Source organism: Falco biarmicus, chromosome 15 (genome assembly GCF_023638135.1).
Source record: "Falco biarmicus isolate bFalBia1 chromosome 15, bFalBia1.pri, whole genome shotgun sequence".
Lineage (NCBI taxonomy): Eukaryota > Metazoa > Chordata > Aves > Falconiformes > Falconidae > Falco > Falco biarmicus.
This window is the reverse complement of record NC_079302.1, coordinates 12,973,533-12,997,995: the sequence shown is the minus strand read 5'-3', so window position 1 is coordinate 12,997,995 and position 24,463 is coordinate 12,973,533. Positions and strand designations below refer to the sequence as shown.

Here is a 24,463-nt window from a genome sequence, read left to right as displayed (position 1 = left end):
GGGTATTTTTCACATATTTCATACAGTATTAAGTGAATGTTTGGGTCGGAAGATGCATTGCTTGTCTGTGTCCATTTAGGAGTCAAACTGAAGAATAATGAATTAAAGTGACAGACGTCATGACAACCATAAGACAGAGAAGGGTTGGAAAAGGCACAGAAGTGCCTGAAGATCAGCCTCCAGAGGAGAAGAATGTGAAGCCTGATGGGAAAATTGTGTCTGGTGGGTAACGAGGAGGATTGTAACATTATGGCTTTTTAGTAGTGTTCAGCTTTAGGTATCTATCCTAAGCACAGGTTAGAAGAATATCACCAAAATCATTGATCTAGATTTATATAGGATCATGGTGTTCTTAAACTATAACTACATGTTACCAATTAAGGCACACCTTAGTTCACTTTGCATGTAAATAAAATACTCTTGAGTTTGCTATATGAGAAGATTAAAAAAGACTTCTCCATAAAGACCCCTTAAAGCCAAGTATCCTGTTACCTACAGAATGTAAACTGTGCTAGCACGGGACATGTATAAATGAGTTTCCAAAATTCCTTTAAGATGAATTATGTGTTTCACAATTACAGAGTGAAATATTTTTCTTCTAAGATCATACAGGTGGAAAGCTGTGGAACATACTCTCAATAACTGTTGGTGGAATTCTTGCCATCTCTCTTGGACTTCTTACTTCTGTTTATGTTGCTACACTGCATGAAAATGACCTGTGGTTTTCCAATATTAAGGTAACAGTCATTTTCATAGTTTCATCAATGCTTTAATAGAGCATCAGTATAAGTGTTATTTGAAATTTCATTTATTTGTCTTGTAACTTGCTAAAAAACCTAGATTTTGTTTTTAAAAAAATTAATTTACAAAAAGCTCTGCTTCCCTTCACATCACTTTTTAAATACTTAAGTAACTGCCCCCAGTTTTTAAAACCATTGCTATGCAGCAGCTGAGTTGTAGCTATGGTTCTTCCAAACATTGATCGTTATCTAGAATAGAATTTCAACATTCTAACAATATGTTGCTCTATAATAATCTTTCTTTATCCAAAGCAATCCAAAACTGAACAAGAAACAGTTAAAATAAACAATATGCAAAATCCTGGCACACAGTTCTTCAATTGTATTTACACTGTGTTGTTGTCATACAGTTTAGGCACAGTATCTTACTCTTCAGTACTAGTTTTATGTAACGTTATCATAAATTTACAAACCTCAAAACATATTTCAGACATTCACCAATGTAAAACTAACCATTCCCAAGATCCAGGACTGACTAGTTTTTTCCTAGAATCATTGCATGGGAAAATAATGCAGCTATACACATATCTAAATTTAACCAGAGAAGAGAAACAGGTGAGTCATTTCCCTTTTAGATTCCCTTAATTTCACTCTGTTAGGTCTGTGTATTATGTTATGCAAAGTTACATGTATTTAATTGGAATACTTTCATTGCAATGTATCTTTCCTGTAATACGCACTTTTTCTGTCCCAGAAACATTTATGTTCCTGTAATAAAAATGGTTGGCACTTTCTGAAATAATTGTTGTTGTATTATATATACAATACTGTTTTGTCCCCACCCCTCTTTGTATATATAGATAGATTGCATATATGTTGAGGGTAGACCTTAGGTTTGCCTTTTCCTTCCAAAAGCAAGTATTGAATAATTTTGCAGGTATTATATATTTTGAAATACAAACGGGCATGGACTTGTGGCAATGTATGAACATAACAGAGCATTTTTTTTCTGTTAAACTGATACAGAGGGACACAAAATTCACTGAGAGAACGTGGTCTGTAGTGGCAGTTAAATGGCCTCACAATGGATGAAATGCTCATTTTATTTGGTAATTATTGTTTTCATTTAAAGTGATATTTTTAATCTGGTTTCTGTTGTCTTTGTAGCTCTCATTTCATCCTATGGAGTTGATACAATAACTAGTAACACTGGAACATCAACAGTTCCAGCCAATTTGACGGAAAGGTTCTGTAAAGCGTTAAGTTCATCTACCAGCAGGCTAAAGGAGACAGAGATGCAGATGTTTTCTGATCTCACGTTATACCTTCTTCAGTAAGGTGTGAAGTCCACCAGAGGATGCATGTGGCTACAGTGCTAATTTTAAACTGGTAGCAACAGGAAAAGCTTTAGTAAGATTTCACATATTAGAGATAAAATAACTGGATGTAACACAGAGCCAGAAGTGATCAGGCTTCATACGTACCTCTGCTTTTTGGTGCTGTGTGTTCAGGGAGTGTAACCTGTTTTGGTTTTTCACATTTGCGCTCTCAACTTAAATTGTTTCTAGGGTTATCTTCCCAAATAGAAGGCTATAGCTCTAACTTGATTGATCAGACAAATCAAAGCAATTTGTAAGCATGTCCCAGGCGAGATTCAAAGTTGAAGAAAGATTTGTTCTCAAATTATTTATTACAGTTTGAAACCAAACAGATAGTATCCCCTGCAGTTTATCTGCAAATACAAAGAAAGTTCGGGATGAGTCAACTCTAATCAAAATTTCTGCAACTGTCAGCCAAGTCAGACTCTGACTGTGCTTTCACTTTGATTAACACAAAGCTTTCCAAGGTTTTACTGTTAACTTAAATACAGTCTAGACTTACTTTCTTGCCAGTATCCATATCAGAGCATTTTGTGGCCATAAATAACAAGAAGAGAAATCTGAACTGCGTATTTTGATACGCTTTCTCTTAACTAAGCAGAGAAGGAATACATGGATGAGATAAAGTTTAAATAAAACACTGTTTTGTGAGTAGTATGGGAAGAGAAGACCACATATTAAGAGCCTGTGAAAACTCCTGCAAAGCTGACGCAAGGCGGCTCATCATAACATCTGTAAGCCAGTATGTAGACCTCTCCGTGCTTGTATGAGTGGACATTGTAGTGTCCCTAGATGCGTGTACAGGTTTCCAGCACTTTGAATTGGTTAATGTTATAGCACATACTATACACTAATTAAAGGTGAGAATAAAATACACTGTGGAACAATTGGAGATCCTAAAAAATTATGTGGAAAATAAATTAAAAACTTGCTTTTTTCCTCTAACATTTTATAGTTTGGGCAAAGCATAATTTTCTGCATATATTAACTGAATTTTCTAAAAATTTTGAAAGAGTAAGTTTTATTTTAATATGTATCCCAGCCCGAATTCTCAGAAGAGAGGACTATAGTCTAATCCTTGGCACATAATTACTGCATGCCTTGCTTAATGAAGCACAGGGGCTATTTTGTTTTATTCTGCTTCTTTTGAACATTACCTGTAGAATAAATGGGCACAATACTAGTATGCATCCAGTGTTTCATTAACCCCCATACCTATGAAACATAGTGCATCACCACTGCTCTGAAACAGAGAAAAGAAAATTAATTCTAAATCAGTTGTATTTCCATACATGTGAAATTAGTAACTTCAGTCACTCTGAATTAGCTTTAAACAGCGCAGATTTGGAGATTTTATGTTGCTGAACTCTGATACACAAATTCTATAATGATGTGTTATTCCCTAAACTTTACTTCTCTCTTCCAATAAAGTACAACTAGTCAGATGGTAGGAATTGGTACGCAAAAGGACATGTATGGCTGGTAAATTGATACAGTGCAATGTACTAGAAGACTTCTTTTGTCATCTTTTTCTTTTACATGAAGGTACTCCTCTCTTTGTACAGCAGTAGAAGGAGGTCTGCAGTGTTTATCTGATACTTTTGCACTTGAACTAGACAGCGCTGTTTACATACACCATTTAGGTACAAAAGGTGGAATTTTTGTTCTGAAGACCTCATTGATATATGAACATCATGATTGTGTAGCTACAAAGCTGTGCAGTTTGCCAATTGCATTCAGCCCTAAAAATTGAAAGTAAAATAGTTCGTTGTGCAGTCATGATTCTTAACTTCTAAGTAACTGAATTTGCAAGCATGTACACTTGTCGTGATTGTCTTTCTGTAACTTCAGTTGTAGTTGATGGAAAGCCAGTTCAGTTTTGGGCGTCTTCCAGCAATGGTTCTCCCAGCTAGAAAAACTGTTTTGTAGTTGTTACACTCTTTGTTCTATTTTGAATATGGCTTTCAACAATGCATTGATTTCCCCTGCTGCAGTATGTGTGAATCTTGTTATTTGCTAATAAATATGCCTACTGTTATAAATTTGCCATGGTCGTTGGAGGAAGATATAGAATTGTTATCCGAGAAACTGAAAATGCAGATTTTGAAGAGTGTTTTATGCTATGAAAGAAGTATGTGATTGGTATTCTTTTTTTTTTTTGTATTCCAAGAATTCCTGAAAGAATGATGACAAAGAGAATACAGAATACCATGTCACATAGTCAGAAGCTGTGTTTGTGTACACTTCCAGCAGGGATCACAGAAGGTTATGATCACTTACCTTGATGAAACAATTTTGAAGAAAAAAGTTTCAGTCTCTCCTCATATACATTAAAACAACAAAGACTTCAGTTTATGATGGTGAAAACCAAAACAGATTTCTTATCCAAAAATCCTTTCTCAGTTTTCTGAAAACTTTCTGGCACAACATATAAAATGTCTAGTCTATTTTTACTGATTTCTTCAATAGCGGTTTAGTGACTGCTCCTCAAGTTAGAGTTACCTTTTGGGAACAGGATCTACTATGAAAATGACATAATGGGGGGGGACAGAGGGAATGGTGTTACCTCTCCCGTCAGCTGGTATATTGCTTGTTCAGTGCACACTGAAGAAGTTTTGAACAGGGATGAGCCAAGGCCACATAGCAAATTGATACTGTAACACAAACAGTCAAACTTCAGAGCTTTTGTTTGTTCTTCATCCCTTCCAATTAAGCATTTAGACTACTATTATTGAATTTGCCTTTAATAAAATTGCTGCTCGCAAGTCAGGAATGAAAATACCAAATTTTGTATCTCTCAGCTGCAGGATAAGAAACCTGGGATTCCTTCACTGAAGTGCTTATATTGTCCCTTATTAAGTTTTGAATATAAAAAGAAAGATGAAAAAAAAGTGGGGAAATGGGTAGCCAGCTAATTAGAAGTCTGCAAAATGAATGAGTAAGTCATGAAGAGGAGGAGGGCAGTCCAGTACTATGGTAGTATTTTTCCAAAGAAGTACCTGTTGAGTTGTTATGGGTGCTTTTACTCTGGATCAAAAGGCTGATCTGAGTAGGAACCATGCCACTCTAGCAGATGGGTGTGAGGTTAACCGGCCAAGAGACCATGTACAAGGATTAGATAATTTTGCTGAGGGCATGATTCTCAACCAGGAACACTGACAGCAGCTGTGTATTCTTTCCACTTCTGTGGTTGAGACTATTCTTGGATTTTTCTGATCTTAAATTGAACAACTAAAAAATATTTTCCATTACACAAATAGTGTTTTAGGTTTGTCAGAAGAGTAATTAGAGCTTTACATACTTTCTTTATGGAAAATCTTAACTCGGGCTTTGGCTTCTTGCTAAGTATTGTGAATGACTTGGTTAAGGAGTTTGAGGAAACCTAAGCTCTAAAATTTTTGCACTGCCCTTGACAGGAAGTCCTTTGTATTTTGTTTTGAATACTTAATATTATTGGGATACAACTGCATAAATAGGAATGATGTGCAACTCTATATGTATTCTGGAGGATAGTATTCTTTTTTTTTCCCCCTTGGAACAGTGATAACTTCTTTGTTAAAGACTCACAAATTGAATATACAGAAAGATAAATGTGCTGTTACACTGCTTACCCATAAGTCTGTATGTTTTTATTGACATGGAACACTAGGAAAAGTATAAATTGCTGTAGAACTGGAAAAGTATTGTGAGTGAATAAAACAGATGTTACCTTAGCGTGAAACAGATGTAAAACTCACTAGTGTTTGTCTCATAAAGTATAGCATTTGGTTGAATACAGCTGGTGCCAGGATTACAAATTAATCATGTTTGAATGCATTTTTGCTAATTAGATCCCCCTCTGTGACTTCTCTCTCCCCCTTAATAAATTCCAAATGTTAACATTCCTTCTTTATTCTTTTTTCTTTTTTTACGAGCACTTAGAATCAGCCACTTTTTGGTATTAGAAAACTTTCCAGTAGTGATGAATTTGAAAATAGAGCTCGTTCAAAATCCAGCATTCTCATTTTGCCAAGTGTGTGGCTTTTAGTATTTAGTGCCAGTGTCAGTTTCTTCTGCTGATATTACAATGATTTGTATGTCATAGAGCAGCTGGAGAGTTTAATTGTAAACTTACATTGAATCAGATGCATTTTTATCTGTTGATTTTTCTCAGATCGGAACTAATGTTGGTTTAGTTTGTCAAGAGTTGACTTCAATAAAACACATGTTTGAAATAAGATTTTATACTGGGCCAGAGGAGGGAGGAACATGATTTTTTTTTATCTAGCTTTATGTTATCTCTGAAATAGTATTGATTCTGTTCCAGCAAAAGAGATAGGACTATATAAGAAAGATGAAAAGTCTTGGGATTCTACACAAGGTTGCATTAACCAGAATGGCATTCATAAAAATCTCAGAAAACACTAGCATTCTGTTATTTCAGTAATGGTTTTTTGTGAAGAAAGCTGAATTGATAAGATTATTTTTAGAAACACCACTTAAATGTCTTAATGACTTGCATACATCACATACAGGAATCTTACTAGATTTTCAGGTCTGTATATAAACGTTTTCTAACTTACTGCTCATGAAATATGTTTGCTGGGATGTTTTTATATAAACAACTAAAAATATCACTAATAATAATAAAAAAATATATACAATGCCTATTCTTTCTCTTCAGATTGGTTGTTGGTTCAGTCTTACTTTGTTTAAATGTGGTTGCCCAAGGCTCTGATTGTGTTAAATTTCATTAGGTCTTCACAACTAATGAGTTAACAAAAGGAGGTGAATTGCAAAGCAGAGATCCTGTACTGAGAGCAGTTTTCTCTAGAACTTTCGTATCTTGCTAGACTCAACCTGCTGCAATATCAGCCAAGAAAAAGGCACCGTTTGAAGTGAACCTAGTTTAAATAATTTGAACACTTTTACATTTAAAACAGTAACTTTACCTACACCTAAAAACTAAGAATCACTTTTCCTTTAAACCCGTAATTTTTAGTATGAGAGTGATGAACAGCTGGCTTCCTGCAAGAACCAGCATTTAACAAGTGGGCAGCAGCAGAACCTGCCAGCTGAAGTACCAGAGTGGTATTATGATGCAGTCCCAAGTATAGCACAGTGAGTTAATTGAGCCTTAAGGTGGCAAAGCCATGGAACACTATGGGATATCTACATCTGGAAGAAAAGGTTAAGTGCATGGAGCAAGCGTATGCAGCGTTAAAGTCCAGCTGTTGGCCACTGCACTATCTAAATGCTGAATATTAAAAAAAAAAAAAAAAAAGATCCAAAATGTTTCTGAACAGCCTATCAGAATCATAAAAGACATACGCGTTTTCCCAGTTAGCAGAGGCATTGACACTTCAGCCATTTACCTATCACCCTAATTTTTCCATGTATTTTATCTTTATTTGAACTAAGTTGCATTGGAATGCAAGGAGCCAAAGACTCAAGCCACTGTATAGGTTAATTTCCCTGGTGCCGCAAGAATTTGAGTTGAAGGCTGCTTCATGTGATTGTGAAAAGCAAATGGAAAGTGACTTTACTCTATTGAACTTTCACTTGCAGGAAGTCGAAAGAGAAATTTCATTCAGAACAGAATGTGGACTTTATTATTCCTACTACAAACAGATGATTCAGGCTGCTTCCATCCAGCAAGGTATTGTAAACTGTAAAGTAAGTTTTACTTCGTGTTGCCAGCTGACTTTTTAATAATTTTTCAAATGTAGTTGAGAACAAGGAATACCGTAACTGCGAAAGATAGTGTAACAATTGTACTGCAGACAGATTTACTCTCTTCATACACCAAGGAGCCACAAAGTCATGGACGTAATAAATTTCACAATGATACATTGGTTTCTGTGCCACACGCTCACATTCTGATGAAGGCAGTCGCTTTGAGGGACAACTTCGTATCTGTTAAGGTTTCAGCCTTGCTGGTTTATTCAGTTATTACTTTCATTTTTATTCTTCTCGTTTCATTTGAATTATGAGCTATTTGTGGGAAGTGGCAATTTTTTTGCTGTATGCCTGGACAGTAAGTGACACAATGAGCAGCTTCCAAGGAAGTCATATATGATGATGGGGTTTTCTGTGACAGTCTCATGTTTTCTAGATACTTAACTGTTGCTGCCTAGCAATTTTGCTCATAGTACACATTTGTCAGTATTAACATCACCTGTGTTCAATGTAGTGACAAGAATGATTCTCAAGATCCAGTATGTACCACAGATTCTGTGCTAGGAATGTAAGTGTAAAAATACGTGTTTTCTACATTACTAAATACATAGTACTTGATTTAGCACTCTCAGTCACATTTGAAGCAGGGAGACTGAAGACCTCAGAAGGTCATGTTGATTCAGAGGTAATGTGATCCTCTGAATCCTTGACTCAAAAGTTTGCAGTTTTTGATGAGAGATCCTAAAATACCTTTGAAAAAGTTATTCACTGTTCAAATGAAGATGGAGGGGGAAAATGACAATCTCCTATTTCAATTTCTCTTTATCATTAAGGTTTACATGGTTTAGTATATGACAATAAAACTGAATCTGTGAGGACAATTAACATACTTGAAAGAATGAATGTTTACCAGGAGGTGTTTCTCAGCATTCTGTATAGGATTCTTCCAATTCAGGTAGGCATTTATTTATGGCTTTAGATTGTAAGTGCATTATGAAGATTGCGCAGTGAATGATAGCTCCCCTTTTTAGTTATTTTCTAATTAGAAATATTCCTGATACCTTTTTAATTTGTAAAATTAGAACCTAATTCATAGTAAGTATAATCCCCCCGCCATGAGTGTTTTATGTCAACATCAGTATTCTTGTGTTTTACAGCAATACCTAGAGCCCGTTTATTTTTATATCTACACTTTGTTTGGACTTCAGGCAGTTTATGTCATTGCTCTGTATGTAACAAGCTGGCTTCTTAGTGGAACATGGCTTTCAGGGTTGTTGGCAGCTTGCTGGTACATTACAAACAGGTAAGTGAGATTAAACATTCGGTGTTTCTAAAATTGTACCTCATTTCAAAGGTAAGGCATTACAGGGCGTGATTCAAATGCATGATTAATTGGACAAAAAAAATGAAATTATAAAGCCTCTCTCCAGATTAGCCAGAAAATGGAAAAAATGTTTTAAGTTGTATAAAACAAAGTGAGCTAACCGCAGGCTAGGATTTTAAAGTTTCAAGAAGTAGGAGTAGAAAATTGAAAAATTTGGCTTAAATTGGTCTCTGAAAGTAGCCTACGTATTTCAGAGGAGTCTGGATCTCCAGATGATGTACCCTGTCTTCTCCATCCTAGGATCCCTTCGGTGTTAAAGACACCTACATACATATGTGCCCTTCAGGTCTCTCCTCACAGCCCTACATCCAGCCTCCAGGGATTCCTTCAACAAAGACCATCAGTCAGCTTTCTCTGTTTCCTTATTCCTGTAGACATCTCCTGCACTAAGACTCAGAGAAAAAAGATGGTAATTGAGCTGTTTTAGTGCTTTAGCACTTGAAGAATTCTCAATTTGGAGAGAAAAACTAAAGAACTGTCTTTATGCCAGCAGTAAGCTGCTGGCATGAAGTTAATATTGGTGACTGGGCTGTTATCTGTAAATTAATCAAGAAAAAAAGATTGCAGTGTCAGTTCTATCAAAACTGTTTGGTATGTGAATTAGCAGCTGTAAAGGAGTTTTATCTGCAAGCATGTCTGTTACAGAATGATTATAGGTGTATATAGTGGGAAACTGTTTCTTTCTCCAAAGATGAAAGGAATTAAATAATACATGCAGTGTGCAGTAGTTCACTTGTGTATTTCATGAGGTCATCTTTTCCATTTACAGAATATTTAGAGCATAGTTGTTTTCTCCATCTTTCTAATAGTCCATGAACAATGGAAGCTTGTTATCCCTTATGCAAATAAAATAAGTACATGGAACTGATTTAGATAAAGACTTTCTGTCCAGATGACATACATCTGAGGCTACTGAGTAACTCCATTTTAGACATTTTTTTTCATCAAGCTAAGCACATCTTGTGCTTACTTTCCTTTTTAACAAATGCTTCCTCTATGCAAAAAAAAAGGGGGAAATGTTTTTTTGGTTTTAACATTTAATTCAGTTTTTGTAAATGACTAACCTTTGGGGAACTTAACTTCCACCACATACTTACTATGTTCGAACATTCAAAAAAATGACCGGAGATTCCTAACCAGTTTAGCAGTGTTTAAATCCAATGCACTGAGATCACAGTGAAGAAACTGATACCTGTTTATTCCTACACATGCTTTCCACAAACCAAAAAGTGAAGTAAAATTACCTGTGGTGTGAAAACTCCACATGCTGGATTTTGGGTTTGTTTTTGTTTTAGCATTTGTTGATTTTTCAATTACCCAAGCTGTGCTTCGTAAGACTTAATCCACAGTATAAGTTTTTTAACAGTAAGTGAAGCTCAAATACAACATTTGTGGTACAGAAACAATGGGTGACTTCCAGAACGATTTTTTTCAGAGCCAGGCATGTTGAAGGGAGTGTAGAGCCTCTGTTTTTATCAAGAAGTAGTTAAAATACCACAAAGACGCCTGTATGCAACCTCTCTGTTACCAGGTTGGTGTTTTAATTGTTTTAAATTTATGAAAGTCTTGTTTGTTTTGTACAGAGTAGATACTACAAGAGTGGAATTCACCATTCCTTTAAGAGAGAACTGGGCACTACCATTCTTTGCTGTCCAAATAGCAGCCATCACATACCTGTTCAGAACTCATCTACAGCCTGTTCAAGAAGTGAGTATTTCTAACAAGCATGACAACAGTATCAGAAAACTATCTCTAAAACTTAGGTCAAAATACTTACCAAGTGTTATAGCAGTCGATATACACACACACACGTGTCATGCTGTTGAAAACATTAATCAGATGAGCCTTCTATTAATGTAGATGCGGTAGAAGTACAAAGGAATACATATGCTCAGTGATGAAAAAAGGCAAGCTCTGAAGTACAAGACAACACTGTATTTAAGAAAACATGAGAGTAACACAAAATGGGCAGGAAGAGAAAAGCTTATAAAGCATAAGGATTAAAGATTGTCTTTTTAATTCATTTGGTTTACAAATCTAAGAGGTTGTCCTGATCTGCAAGAATAAAAGCAAATCGGTGATACAGTTTCTTTGACAAACAGTTCTTGAGTTATTACTCCTCATTTGATCAAGCAACTGCTATTTATTGCATAGTAAAACATGTATTGCATGTTAATCTATGGTCTGAAACTATTTGAGATCTCACTATTTTCTTGGAAGGGGTATTACAGTGGTAAAGTACAGGCATAAATACAAGAGCCTGTAACTCCAAAAAACTTTCATTATCCTCCAAGCAGTTACTGCAGTTAGAAAACCTACGTTAATGTTTTAGAAATGGATTTAAAATAAAACCAAATTAAGGTGGATTTTGGTTGGTTTTCTTGAGCGGGGTTGGTTGTTTTGTGTTTTTAATGAAGGAAACTATGAAGTTAAATAAAACTTTGTTCTCTCCTTCCAGAGATTGACGCTTATGGCTGTATTCATAGCAACATTTCTCTTTAGCCTGACTTGGCAATTTAATCAGTTTATGATGCTGATACAAGCATTAGCATTATTCATACTGGACTGCTTTGACATGCTTCCCACAGCAAAGGTAAGGTTATGTTTGACCAAATATTTTTCTTTTCTATCATAAAGCTGACAGTTCTGGACATATTTTACTAACCAGTGGCCTGAATGCCCAAAGTGATGCAGATTGTACACCGTGCTGCTTTGTGCTTTTAAGTAATCACAGTGTATATACTGCAAGTGTAAGAATGAATAATCAAAACAACACCATTTCCAATTTGCTTTTCAGCTGATTTTATTTCACTTTATGTAATTCACTTCTATTGTTTAATTTTTGTTTAAACACAGCCATGTTTTGACACTATTAAGGAATTGCTTTTAAACACCATCATAACGGTTGATCTAATACCACAGCTTAAGCATGACCTCTGGAAGTGGCCAGGGGAAAAAAAATTGCCTAAGAAGACTTTGCCTAAGCTGAAGTCATAACAATGTATGAATCTTGCCTCAAGTATTGTGCATCCTTGTTTGAAAGTTTGGTGTAGCACTGTACCACAAAGAGAAGGAAGAAGATAGACCAGATTGCTCAAGAGAAGTGGTTATCTTTCATACACTCAAATCCACTGCAAAATAACAGCATTGTCACTGCTTTGTTGCTGAACTGAATGAGCCAAAAAGTAAAACAAGTGTTACTAAGAAGATACGGGATCATTTACAGTCAATCTTAGGAAATAGAAGTATGCTGTAGAAGATGGAAACATTATCTTTGAATTTAATGTCACTGTGAAATTCTACTGAGATGATTTTAGCTCTTGTAAAAGCTCATGCTACTTGAAAAAAGTTCTAACTTTAAGGAAGGGTGTAGTAGGGTGAAGAGTTAATTCTCTTCATTAAAGTAATTTAATGTTAAATTTGAAGCAGACTTGAATATTAGTTATTGTATTAATTTAACTGAAAATTATTATGGTGGCTGCATATGAAGATAAATGTAGTTTATTTAACCGTTTCTAAACTCTTCATTACATCTGCAAATGTAAGCTGAGGTTAGCAATTAGTGTGACTAATCTCAGCTACCTTAAAAGTTGGCAAATACCAGCTTCATCCTGAATTATACTAAAATGGACTTACTGCACCACTCTTATTCCATATTAGTTTTCAAAAAAGTGCTACTTAAAACAATAGAAGTTTGTTGGGCCATTTGATACTGACACCACTGCTGTAATACAAGACTGAACTCAGGATCTTTGTGTCAGGTAAAATTTATATTTTGGTACCGCTGTATCAGAAATCAGCCAGTTTTTACTGTTTGCATTCAGCTGAATGTTCATAATAGTTTAGCATAGCTCAAAAAGGACTATACTAAACTATTAGAAAAAAGTTATAGAAATCAGCTGATGTTTGATTGCTGAACGGCACTGAGCCATTACTCTTTAGTCATAAAGACATTAGAGAGGATACAGAAATACTTCTTTGACTAAAGAAAATACAAAACAACTTCCAAATATTAAGTAATTAATGTTTTCCTCACTCTGCAATTGTTTAACGTACCTACTTTATTATAGCACCAGGCTTCCCTAGGTATAAAATATTAACACAACTAGGTCAGGACATAAAGGTAGAAAGGATATAGTAATGGCTCTAAGTGTAATGATTTAGTGCAAGATGATTTTTTTTTTTTGTAGAAATAATTGATGTTGAAATAATTTATAAAACATGCAAAGAAAAGCAGCTATGACTATAAAGTTTTGTAGGCATAAAAATCTCATTATTGTTGCAGGTTACATGGCTCTATATCATTCAGATTTCTGGATTACTGCTAGTCTGTGTCCTACAGTTCTTTAATTCCATGATTCTTGGATCATTGCTTATAAGTTTTAATGCTTCTGTCTTGATAGCAAGAACAATCCAGGTAGGTAATAAAAATATTTTTGTACTACTAAATAGAGAGTGTGATTTATATAGGTAAATGAGTAATTTATATGCATTATAATCTTAAATTACTAATACTAATTAGAGAAATTACTATAGCGTAAAGCAACAAAAACATTGCATGATCAAATAATGAATTCAATTACACTAACTACAGCATCGCCAAGCATATCAGACACCATAATTCTGTGATTACTATTAACATTTAGATTGTGCAAGTTGCAGTTTGCATCCCGCAAAAAAATTGCATAAATGGACTTTATACCTGTTTTAGCAGGACTTGTCTTGGATTTATGGATCTGCCTCCACCAAAATATTCTGTGAGAATTAGGTACATTCAGTTTACTGATATCTATTATTTCTTTCAAAGATTAGGATTTTTTTCCTGTATTTACAGTTACCTTTTTTCTGATACTGGCATTGACAACAGCCTCTAACCAGAATGTATGAACTTACAGGGCCATTCCTGCTGTCTGTCACTCGTGACTTTTAAAATCAGGACTGTGGTTTTTATAGATAGATAATGTCTGGACTTAATCGAAATTGCCTGTGAGCAGCCAAAGAACCGTTCGTGTATTTGCAGCTTTGAACTGGAAAATTGCTCCAAAATTCTATCAGCTGACAGTTAAAGCCAAAAGACAGCTTTGCCGTGTTTAGGTGGAAGGTCTAATGAATATTTATTTCAAAAGGCACACGATACTACTGAAATCAGGGGAATCTTGGAACACAGCCACAGTTTCACTGGATGCCAGCAGTTCTATAAATGTAATAAAAATGAATAAAAAAAATTCCTCTGAAGGAAGGCGATTTGGCTAGTTACAAAACTCTGCCAGATCACTACCCTGGGGAGTTCTTATGGTATTGTCCCTTCAGTTTTGTTGGAGAAATGTATCTTTATTCTGGATACTTGGTTACATATATGTTTTTGCTTACATAAACCTAATAGAAATTTGATCCTTATCAGGCCTAGAAGGTAAGCTATTTCAAAATATCTGTGTTGCTTTTGTTCCTAATACGTACAAAAAAGTACTTCAATACTAGTATTTTCTTCTTTCTAGAAAAACCTAAAAAAGGGCGGCTTGCTTAACAGGCTTGGGAAACTTATCATCCACGTACTATTTGTCTTGTGCCTGACTCTCATAATAAATAAATTCATCAAGGTAAGCAAATAATTTTTAATATCTAAAGTTACAAAATGTATTATGCTAAAAGCTATTTGTTACAATCTACAGTAATACTAAATGAAAATTGCAATGAGATTTCACTGCATTTCAGAGACTGCATTTTAGAAATTACTGGTTTGCTAATCTTTTTGTTATATAGATTTTTAGAACATATTCTTAAAACTTCATAAGTTAATAGCAAATAATCAAGTACATATTTGTAATTTGATGCTCACTTGTAATTTTGTAACAACTGTAGATTTGTACTGCATTCTGATACTGCTGAGCATTTGCAAAGATTTTAATTGAATTTACATTTCAATGAATGCCATTAAAAATGAATACTTGTTATAAAAATGTTGTAGACCATACCATACTTCTAGTGGCTTCTTGTGCACAGAGATACCTGCAAGCATTAGTGACAGTAACATTTTTTCTGCTTTTGAGTTTTGGTCTTTTCAAGAGATCTGTATCAGCAGATAAAAATTTAGTACACATGGAAATCAAAGTATCGCAGTAAGATATGATAAGTCGTTGAAAGAAGCAGTACAGCTAAAACCAACTTGTCCTGGGTAATCTTTATCCGTAAATAAGAAACTAACCCTAATAGATATTCTAAAAAGTAGGTAACTGCGCCTTTGGACCGCAGGACCATAATTAGAAACTCAATGCTTACCTTATTGCAAAGCACCCTATCTCAGTAAGCCTGTGTTGCTTCACAGTTTCATTTAAATTGATGAAAAAACTGTTTACTGGGTGAAGGTTAATTTATAATATGATTTCCTTTCCTTTTTCCCCCTTTGTAGAAAATTCTTAACCTTGAGTCAGATGAACATATATTCAAATTCCTGAAGGCAAAATTTGGATTTGGGGCAACAAGGTATGATTTTGCTGCAATTTTGCTGTTCTGTATGACTTCATTAAGTGAAGCCTGCAGGTTATTCTCATTTAGAATCTTGGTGATATATTGATGGATATTTTCCTTTATAATAATCTACACAACTGTAGCTTTATAATTTCTTGGGAAAAGAGAGACTTTGGTCCTTTTTGACATCAAGTTATGAAATACATGATGACAGGGTTTATTCTTTTTTCTTCAGAGATTTTGATGCTAACCTGTATCTTTGCGAAGAAGCTTTTGGTTTACTACCATTAAATACTTTTTCAAGACTCTCGGATACGTTACTTTTTTACATCTACATATTTGTTCTCTTCCTTATGACAGTTGCAGCTATAATTGTTGCCTTTCGGAACCTCAGGTAAAATATGTTTTTTAAATGATTGACTTTTTAATCAATTTTTTTCAACAGGCTAAGGAGCTGGCAGTTAAATCAGCAGCATTCAGTATTACTTTGCACAGATACTGAGGAAACAGTAGAACATGTAATAGATCAGACAAAATAATTAACTTCCTATTAAAGCTAAAAATGTGAAGGATGTAACGAGACCTAAAGAAACATTCTTCTGTAGCTTCCTTCAAGCTCTTCTGTGTGTTGAAGTTTTGCAGTATGTGTGGGGTTGGTTGGATTTTCTGGGGTGGGAGCAGGGGGAAGCAGGGGAAGGGTGTCTATATAGAAGACAACATTAGTTTCTTAGTTCATCCCATTTTCCTTGTGCAAAGGACTCCCAATCAAAGATTCCCCTGGTGGTATCCTCAAACTGCCCAAAAATGAGCTTGGAATAGTCTGTGCTCTGTGATCTGTGTGAAGAAGCAGGAGTGGTGGAGGAGTAGACTGCAACTGTGCATCACTGCTGCCAGTTCTCATAGCTAATCTGTAGGGTTTGGAGGTGTTTGCAGAACACTAGAAGAAAATCAATGAACTGAAAATAGCACTGAACCGCTATTAAAAAAAAAAAAAAAGTAAATGGTCCATTATAGACCTCTCACTTCTACATTTACAACCTGGGCAAAAGTTAGGAGTGATATAAAACTTGTTTAAGCAAAAATTCCAGGAGTGTTACGTAGCTAATGCCACTCATTGTAGATTTTATGGAAAACGGGATAAAAGGGGGATTGGGGTGGGTAGGGAGAGGATGAAAGACATTCTGAAACAGTGTTACGATAATTGTGAAGTCATAGTAATCCGAAAAACATTTTGGTACTATTCAACCAGCCTCTTCAAAAATTCTGCATTAATCAATTTCAATAACAAACAAAAGGCTCTGCAGCTCTTACTTTTTCTAATCCTAAATGTAATCCCAAACATTACTCTAATCTTGCACAGTGCACAGTTATCTCAATTATCCCCCACCTGAAAAAACGGGAGAAAACCCCACACATTTAAGCAGCTTCTTTATTTTGATCAGCCTTTCATGTACATTCACAGGACCAGCCACATCAAGCAATGACCAGTCCTTTCAACATTTCTTCTGTAGATTCGCTTCTAATCTATGGCTTTAGTAGCATCCAGATATACCAGCAACCCCCCCAAAAACAGTGAAGTTCTTCTCTGATGAAAAGTACTGTGAACCCTGTGGGAACAGCTGTTTCAAGCAATAAACCAATGCCTTTCTGCTAAACCAGCTTGTTTAAACCCATTGCATTTCCAGAAAACTAAACAAGAGAATAAATACCTGTTGCTGCATCAAGTTGGTGCTGTCAGGCCTCATTGTATCCCAGATACAATAGAAGGTTGTGGACTAATAGCAGTAGTCTTGCCCTTTAGCATCAGAAGGATTAAATCCTTTTTAAAATACAGATAACTATATGAAATATGTTACAGAATTTAATGTAACACTTTTTTCCCCGTTCTGTTTAATTAGTGGTTCAAATCGAGTCCAGTTCATGGAAAAAATGGAAGAATGCACAATAATACTGAAGCCTGATGCTGCTTACAACTTAATTCACACAGTTCTTTTTGGATGTCTGGCATTAAGCACAATGAGGTAGATGTTTTTAAATTCTACTAAAGGCTTTTTTAGATGGTTGAGTATATTTTTATAAAAGTGACCACAAGCTGATAGGATCGTGAACCTTCCTTCTCTCCCTGGTGTGTTTCTGCTTGTACACTGGGACATTTCCCAAAGTTCTGCCAAAAAGAACATGTAGAATTTTGGGAGCAGAGATGTTCTCAAGAGCACATAGCAAAGTGCAAAGTCAGCCTTTTACTCTGTTATCTCAGACTCCTGAAAGTCCAAAACTGTGTTAAGAATTTCCATAACATAACTGCCGTCATCAATGCGGCTTAGCAGAGCTCCAGATGATCAGCAAAAATTTGTCTGTATTCTTGCAGAATGAAGTATCTCTGGATATCTCACATGTGTGTATTTGCATCTTTTGGCCTGTGCAGTACGGAAGTATGGAAACTTATCCTGAAGTGTATTCATCTCTACACATCGCAAAGGGTTAGCGCTATACTTAACAGCATTTCATGTAATTTGGTTTTGCTCCATATCTAAACCAAATCAAGACTCAGAATTATAAGACATCTGAAATTAATATTGTTTGTAGTCCTCTTAAACTGGATATCTCTGAAGTATATTTATATAAATTTGGTAAAAATGTATTTTCTAGTGGGTTATGTGTTAAACAATTCCATTTGAATACACTAGATGGCAATATAGATGTGGCTATGAAAAATAACCACAATTTTACTAAAAAAAGTCTTACCATATTAAGAAATGACCAATGGTCTGAGAAGACCTTTACAGTCTATATACTGAATGATGCAGTGTTTTCCACTTTGTAGAAGATAGATTTAAGTATACAGATATAAATCCATCACTTGTGGTGGGTCTGTTCTTGTGGATGGGTTTTCTTGACTTGAAAACATAATCAGAATATGGTCTTAAAATTCAAACTGTAAATTCCACTGCATGATAAATATGTCAGATATCAATACATTAACATTAACTCTATCCAAATAAATGTATCATCAGAATAACAAATATTTTTTTTATTATTTCTTTTAGACACATGTGATCAAGTATTCTATACCAATAATTACATTACTATTCATTTCATATAAGGTAAGAGGTTTTTTCCTCAACATTTTTGCATTTTTTTAGTTGCATGGAATTTTCCTTTTCTCATAAAGGGATGTTGTTTTATAAATAATTGCATACCAGATTTGTAGCTGAATTTTAAAAAGTGAGATAGACTACCTGAAGTGCAAGTACCTTTATGCGTATGAAACTGTATGTAAAAGATCAGTTGGGCTCATTTATTCCAAAGTAGTTGTTCATAGAGACAAATGTTTGTCTGACCGTATATGTAAGTTATCAGGTGTTATTTAAATATATACTTTTATGGCAATGTAAGTTGCCTGTTTTGGTTTTAACTAAGTTGCAGATAAGATGCAGATTGTGAAATTGTGTAGTGATTCATTGTAGGAGCAGAAATAATCACAACATTCTGTACTGCTGTGCCTCATCTCGTATGTTTTAAAGTAAAGAAACGTTTACACTAGTTAAGTACTTAGATTATCTTCAGTCTGTCCCAGAAACAAACTATTATTGTGGTCAAACATTTAAATGGAAATACATAAAACATTTAAAATAATAACATTACAAGATTATTAGTCTGTTAGTCTGTCATAGCAGTGAGACTTAGAACATTAATTTAACGGGCATACCATTCTTTTAATCTGTATTTACAAAGACAAAAAATTCAGATGCTGCTTTGATGGAGAAGTTATGTCTGCAATACCTAGGATGAGATGAGAATATTTCTGTTAAACAATTACCTTCAGAGAAACTCAAGGTGAATTTCATTATTAAACAGGCAGTAGTAAAGCACAACAGTTAAGCTGCTAATAGAGTTCACTCTGAAAATCTGTTCCCCCTTTAAAACAGTGAAACGAAAAGTCAGAAACGACTGTAACGGTTTATTTCGTAAAGTTACACTGATGTATTCCACTTAAATTTTCTTATTGTTCTGCTAGAAGACTTTTTAGGATTCCTTCCCCTACCCCCGTTGGTATGCTCATTAGGAATGTCATTTACCATTTTCATCATCTCTGAAAAATGATAGAAACAATGCCATTTCTTTTGACATTTCTGATGTCAAGAGCATGACGTTCTGATAGTCTAATGTGACAAGTCAAGTCGGAATAATTTTCCTCCCACTTTTCATAAGCAGATACGAAGTTCCTAAATCCTGTCAGATTAAATGCTGAAGTCCACAGAAATCACTGATTTTCATAGGCTTTAGGTCAGTCATTACTTGTACTCAGACTGCCTGAAAAGAATAGTTTGTTTCTTCTAAATACAGGAAGTATTTTTTATTGACATTAAAAATATCATTTTTCAAAGTGCTTAGTGGGAATAAAGAAATACATTACTTCTCTATTCTTGCAGTTCATCTACGAGAGGAATGGGTATCTGTGTGTGTGTCTTTTCCTGCAAAGCTGTAGGAGTTCATGAGCCTTCAGGAAAGAAGCCCACCTGACAGACAGATAAAACTTTTTACCAGATTCACTGGCAATGGTCAGAATAAAAATTATTACAGAGATCCAGAAAGCATCGATTGCTTCTGTGAGAATGTGTTTACATATTCTCTCTCTAAAACCTTTAGAAACAAACCAACAGTGCAGATAGATTTCTCCTTTCCAGGTAAAAATTTATCTGTTCGTGCACTGTGACTGCTCAGATTGCGTGAGGAGCAGTTTGCATATTCACCACCAAGTTAACTGTCATCACGGCTAGTTTTCTTGAACTAGTAGTGGGGCAATTTTGTATTTCGTTAACTGTTATGGTTACATTTGTCAGAAGCACTATTCATTAGTGCCATTCCTCAAAATAGGAGTTTTATGGGATTATTAACCTAATCCTGAATGAGCTAATGAAAGCCTCTTTTGAGGCATGTGGTTACTACAGTCCAAAATGCACCACTTGAACAATAATTTATTGAGATAGAGATGCAGCTCCAATGCTAGCTATTTCAGATTTCAGGTAAGGTATGTTTTGAGACCTATTAAGACATCTATATTTCTATTTACACAGGTTTTCTTCATCAGTATAGTGCAAAGATCTTTCAGATAAAATAAAGTGCACAAGTATTTCCATGCATACTTCAGCTGTACTGCAGATAACACATATATAATGCGGTACAAAATATTATTTGTTTCACTTTATAAGTAATTTCAACTATATCTGTGTCCATTGCATTTAACTTCTAAACAGAATAATACCCATCAGTTTGTGTTTGCATGGCAGTCATTCCTAAAGAAATTGTTGGTACTTAAAATTAGTTCCTGAGCTTCATCAAGTCTATAGATAATAGTTTTACCAGATGTGTTGGTTTTTCTTTGCTGGTATCCATTCATACAATTTCTCAAACTGCATTTTTATCTTCGTCATGGCCGAGTCCTTTTGCTACAAACACACATTTATTGCAGCACATAGTGCGACATATGCTATACTGAAGAGCTCCCTGTATGTACTGTGTGTATTTATGCTTTAAACCTAAAGTTAGTAAGCTTGGCCGGCTGTAGAAGAAATGACAAAAGAAAAGGTCATGTTTATTTCTATTTGTAACGCCTAATCCTGTTTCTCTAAGGAGATTCTTAATTTTCATCTTAGGCCAACAGTAACTATAAATAACTTAGTAGTACTTGCTTTTCACTTACGCTCAGAGGCCAGAGAATTAATGCTGACGCTTTTTGAGTTCAGAATAAGTGTCCTTGTATTTGAGAAGTACTGAACTCTCATAATCATCAGCGGACTGTTCAGCACATCCACGTTTGTGGCCAGCACTGTTGTCTAACTGTGGACTTTGAGGGGAAAAGTGGCAAGCTTTTAAACATCTCTGGGTTCTTATCACAGCCATTGAGTTAAAAATTGTCAAGTGTATGTCCTCAAGATACATATTTGGGGATAGTAACTATTAGTAAATCAAAGTACACTGAAAATGCAAAGTACATCAGACATTCAATAAGAAAAACTTAAGTATTTTGTTATACTGAATGAAATCCATGATCATGAGCCAGAGGGCTAAGAAGTGCGAAAGAGAAGGCTGAAATCTTTCTACAATGTAGAGAGCTGGGATAATGTTTTCACTCACAAAAGATCTAATTTTACTCCTGAAAGTTAAAAATTGTCTTACATCCACCAAGAAGCTAGGGTGGGGGAACAAACAACAATCTTAGTACCTAAATCTCCTAATAATTGAATTTTTTTTCTTTAGTTATGTCATCAAGTTCAGAGTTTATTTCGTTAATTTTTGTAGATTCCTGGTCTCAGTGATATTTTTCAATTAGTAATTACATACCTTAGGAAAAACGTTCCCTGTTGCCAGTTTAGAGTATGCCAGCTTTCTATTTTCTTGACTTTCTTTTGGGTTTTGATGCAAGTCAGCAATAACATGTCATATTACCTCTTCCTATGCAAGCATTGAAACCGTTAGGAAATTACAAGTCCTTAAGATTTTTCCAGTCCAGAAAGAAATCCCTGTGTTGCTTCTTTAAGCTAGTTGACAACAGGCTTCTTCTCCTGAAGACTTAGACCGCAGAGACAAGCACATTACGAGTTGGAAACCTCTTCTACTTACCGCTCCGTGCTCTGAACAGTTTGTTACATCCCTTTTTATCCATTTCTTCTGTCACGGGACACTTTTTCTTAATCAGACATATACTGTATTTACAAGGCAGAGTTGTGATATCAGTGCTATTGGTCCATATTTTTGTGTGCTTTCCTTTTTATTTACCTTTTCATTGTTATTCTGTTGTATTTGGAATTCTTGAAGTTCTTCAATTTTTGCTTGACTTGACTAATTAAATACGGTGTTATCTGAAAATCTTGCTACCTCAGAATTCTCTTTCTAAATGCAGCAGTAGCAAGCCCCACTACCAAGATTTTCCACTGGTGAAAACTGCTTGTACTGACTCAGAAGTTGCAATAATGTGATATTGTGACTTGAAAAACCTACGTAGACTAGTTAATGCCATATGATAATCCCAGCATTCGGTAGTTTGCAGCATGATCTAGAAGCAAAGCAGAGACCGTTTCCTTCTGTCTCCACCCTGAAGGACTCCCGACTCTCAAAATGTTTAGCTATTCAGTAATGAAGAGATGAAATTTTGATTCATTACAAGACTCTACAGTCTCATTTCACAGCTGCTTAATTTATTTACTAATCTCTTGAGAGCTCTTCTGAAGAGCAGAAATGTGTCTATTACAATGTTACTGTACTTCCCAAAACTGTAAGGTTGTGATACTGCCATAACTATCTTTTAGATGTTTCTCAACCTACCAGCCAGTATTACTTTAACAAATGTATCAGGTAAACAGTTAAACTAATAAGTATCTTAATTGGCCCAATTGTATCTCCTGCTACCCAGTCCTCCTACGTAATTAGTTTTAGTTAAAGAATGCATATTTTGCTAAGTGGCTCAGCAGCATCACATTCAAATTAATTCTGAACTCTTGGATGGGTATTATCTAAATTGGATGATTTATGGCTTTTTAGATTATGGGGTGGGTTTTCTTACACTTTTTCCTGTGACATTTCACTTTGCAAGCCTGCAATCCCTATTATCTAAAGAGGGTAGGTGTGGAATACGCTTCGCCACAACATCCTCTGTAGTAAAGACTGATGCAAAGCAATCAGTTAGTCATTAGCATTGTCATTATCTCTTAATTGCTTCACAATCTTAAACAAGAAATCCTTAAATAAATCTGTGTTCTGTTAGCTTTTTTGGGGAGGGTTAAGCTCTTCAGAATAAATTTCAATCCTTATTTCTCTTGTCTGGATTCGATTTATGTATTCTTCGTTTTAAGTAAATTTTGAAACATTTTCCCCCCAATAGACTCTTGGATGTTGCTGTTCAGTCATACTTCTCTTTTTCCCATCAGTGGTTCTCTTAATTTAACTTCTGAAATGCCGTTAATGGCATCCACAGCACATCTGATGATTTTAACTTCCAATACAAATCGCCTACCTTTTTTTTTTTTTATTTGCTTGCAAGTTGCCTTTCCAAACAACGTTAATTCCTGGGGCCTTTTCTTCTCCTGTAATCATAGGCATTATTTAATGGCTTGGCTGTTACGTATCGAACTGTTACATGATGCCCCTTTATCTAGTTCCTTTTCTTAAAGCTCGTCTGTCAAGAAATAACTTAAAACATTAACATTTGTCCTATAGTCCAGGGAGCTGAAGTGGTTCATTGTAAAGTAGCTACAATGCACAGCAGTCCTATTTGGTGGCAACATGTAGTTTCCCATCAATTTTAAGATACAAACTGATCTTAACTAACAGAGTTCTGGAACCCTCCTGTGAGCTGTGTATCTGAGAACCGCTATAACTGGTGATTCTGTTCCTTCTGGTCATCTGCTGGGAGCTGCAGATCTCAAATTCTGAAACTATGTACTCACACCGCAATGACAGCCACCTGTCCGTCCTAGGAAGGGTAGATATGCTTATGTCTTGGAAGTTATCCATGAGCTCGACAAGATCATTACTGACTAAGAGGAAATAATGTATTTCAACGTCCAGAACTTGTTTTGTTCATTCTGTCATCGGTTTGGTTTGTTTTAATTATAGTTCTGGCCAGGAATAATGGATGAACTGTCAGAGCTGAGAGAATTCTATGACCCAGACACTGTGGAGCTGATGAACTGGATTAAGTAAGAGGATTTTTACTCTATTTAAAGTTAAATGCTATTTGTGTAGATCTAATGTTCTTAGTTGTAGTGTTCTCCTTATTTGTCACAGCTCATCAGTGAACTCTGGTGACCCATGGAGATAGTTAAGGATGAATGGGC

General features: G+C 35.3%; 1 protein-coding gene across 4 annotated transcripts in view; it reads left to right on the top strand.

Annotated features, from left to right (window-relative positions):
* The window catches only part of DPY19L3 (dpy-19 like C-mannosyltransferase 3), a 37,581-nt gene that overhangs the window by 1,608 nt on the left and 11,510 nt on the right, over positions 1-24,463 (top strand). For 2 of the 4 annotated variants that reach the window (XM_056360636.1, XM_056360637.1), the window contains exons 2-16: positions 80-222; positions 604-737; positions 7,667-7,757; positions 8,611-8,732; positions 8,935-9,080; positions 10,745-10,868; positions 11,620-11,754; positions 13,447-13,578; positions 14,657-14,758; positions 15,568-15,641; positions 15,862-16,020; positions 17,525-17,647; positions 17,995-18,106; positions 18,674-18,730; positions 24,243-24,325. In XM_056360636.1, the coding sequence (XP_056216611.1) occupies positions 120-222; positions 604-737; positions 7,667-7,757; positions 8,611-8,732; positions 8,935-9,080; positions 10,745-10,868; positions 11,620-11,754; positions 13,447-13,578; positions 14,657-14,758; positions 15,568-15,641; positions 15,862-16,020; positions 17,525-17,647; positions 17,995-18,106; positions 18,674-18,730; positions 24,243-24,325 (1,697 nt within the window). In that variant the 5' untranslated portion in view covers positions 80-119. Of the gene's footprint in view, positions 1-79; positions 223-603; positions 738-1,766; positions 1,850-7,666; positions 7,775-8,610; positions 8,733-8,934; positions 9,081-10,744; positions 10,869-11,619; positions 11,755-13,446; positions 13,579-14,656; positions 14,759-15,567; positions 15,642-15,861; positions 16,021-17,524; positions 17,648-17,994; positions 18,107-18,673; positions 18,731-24,242; positions 24,326-24,463 lie in introns of those variants that run through there. The other 2 variants (XM_056360639.1, XM_056360638.1) reach the window with 2 other exon arrangements.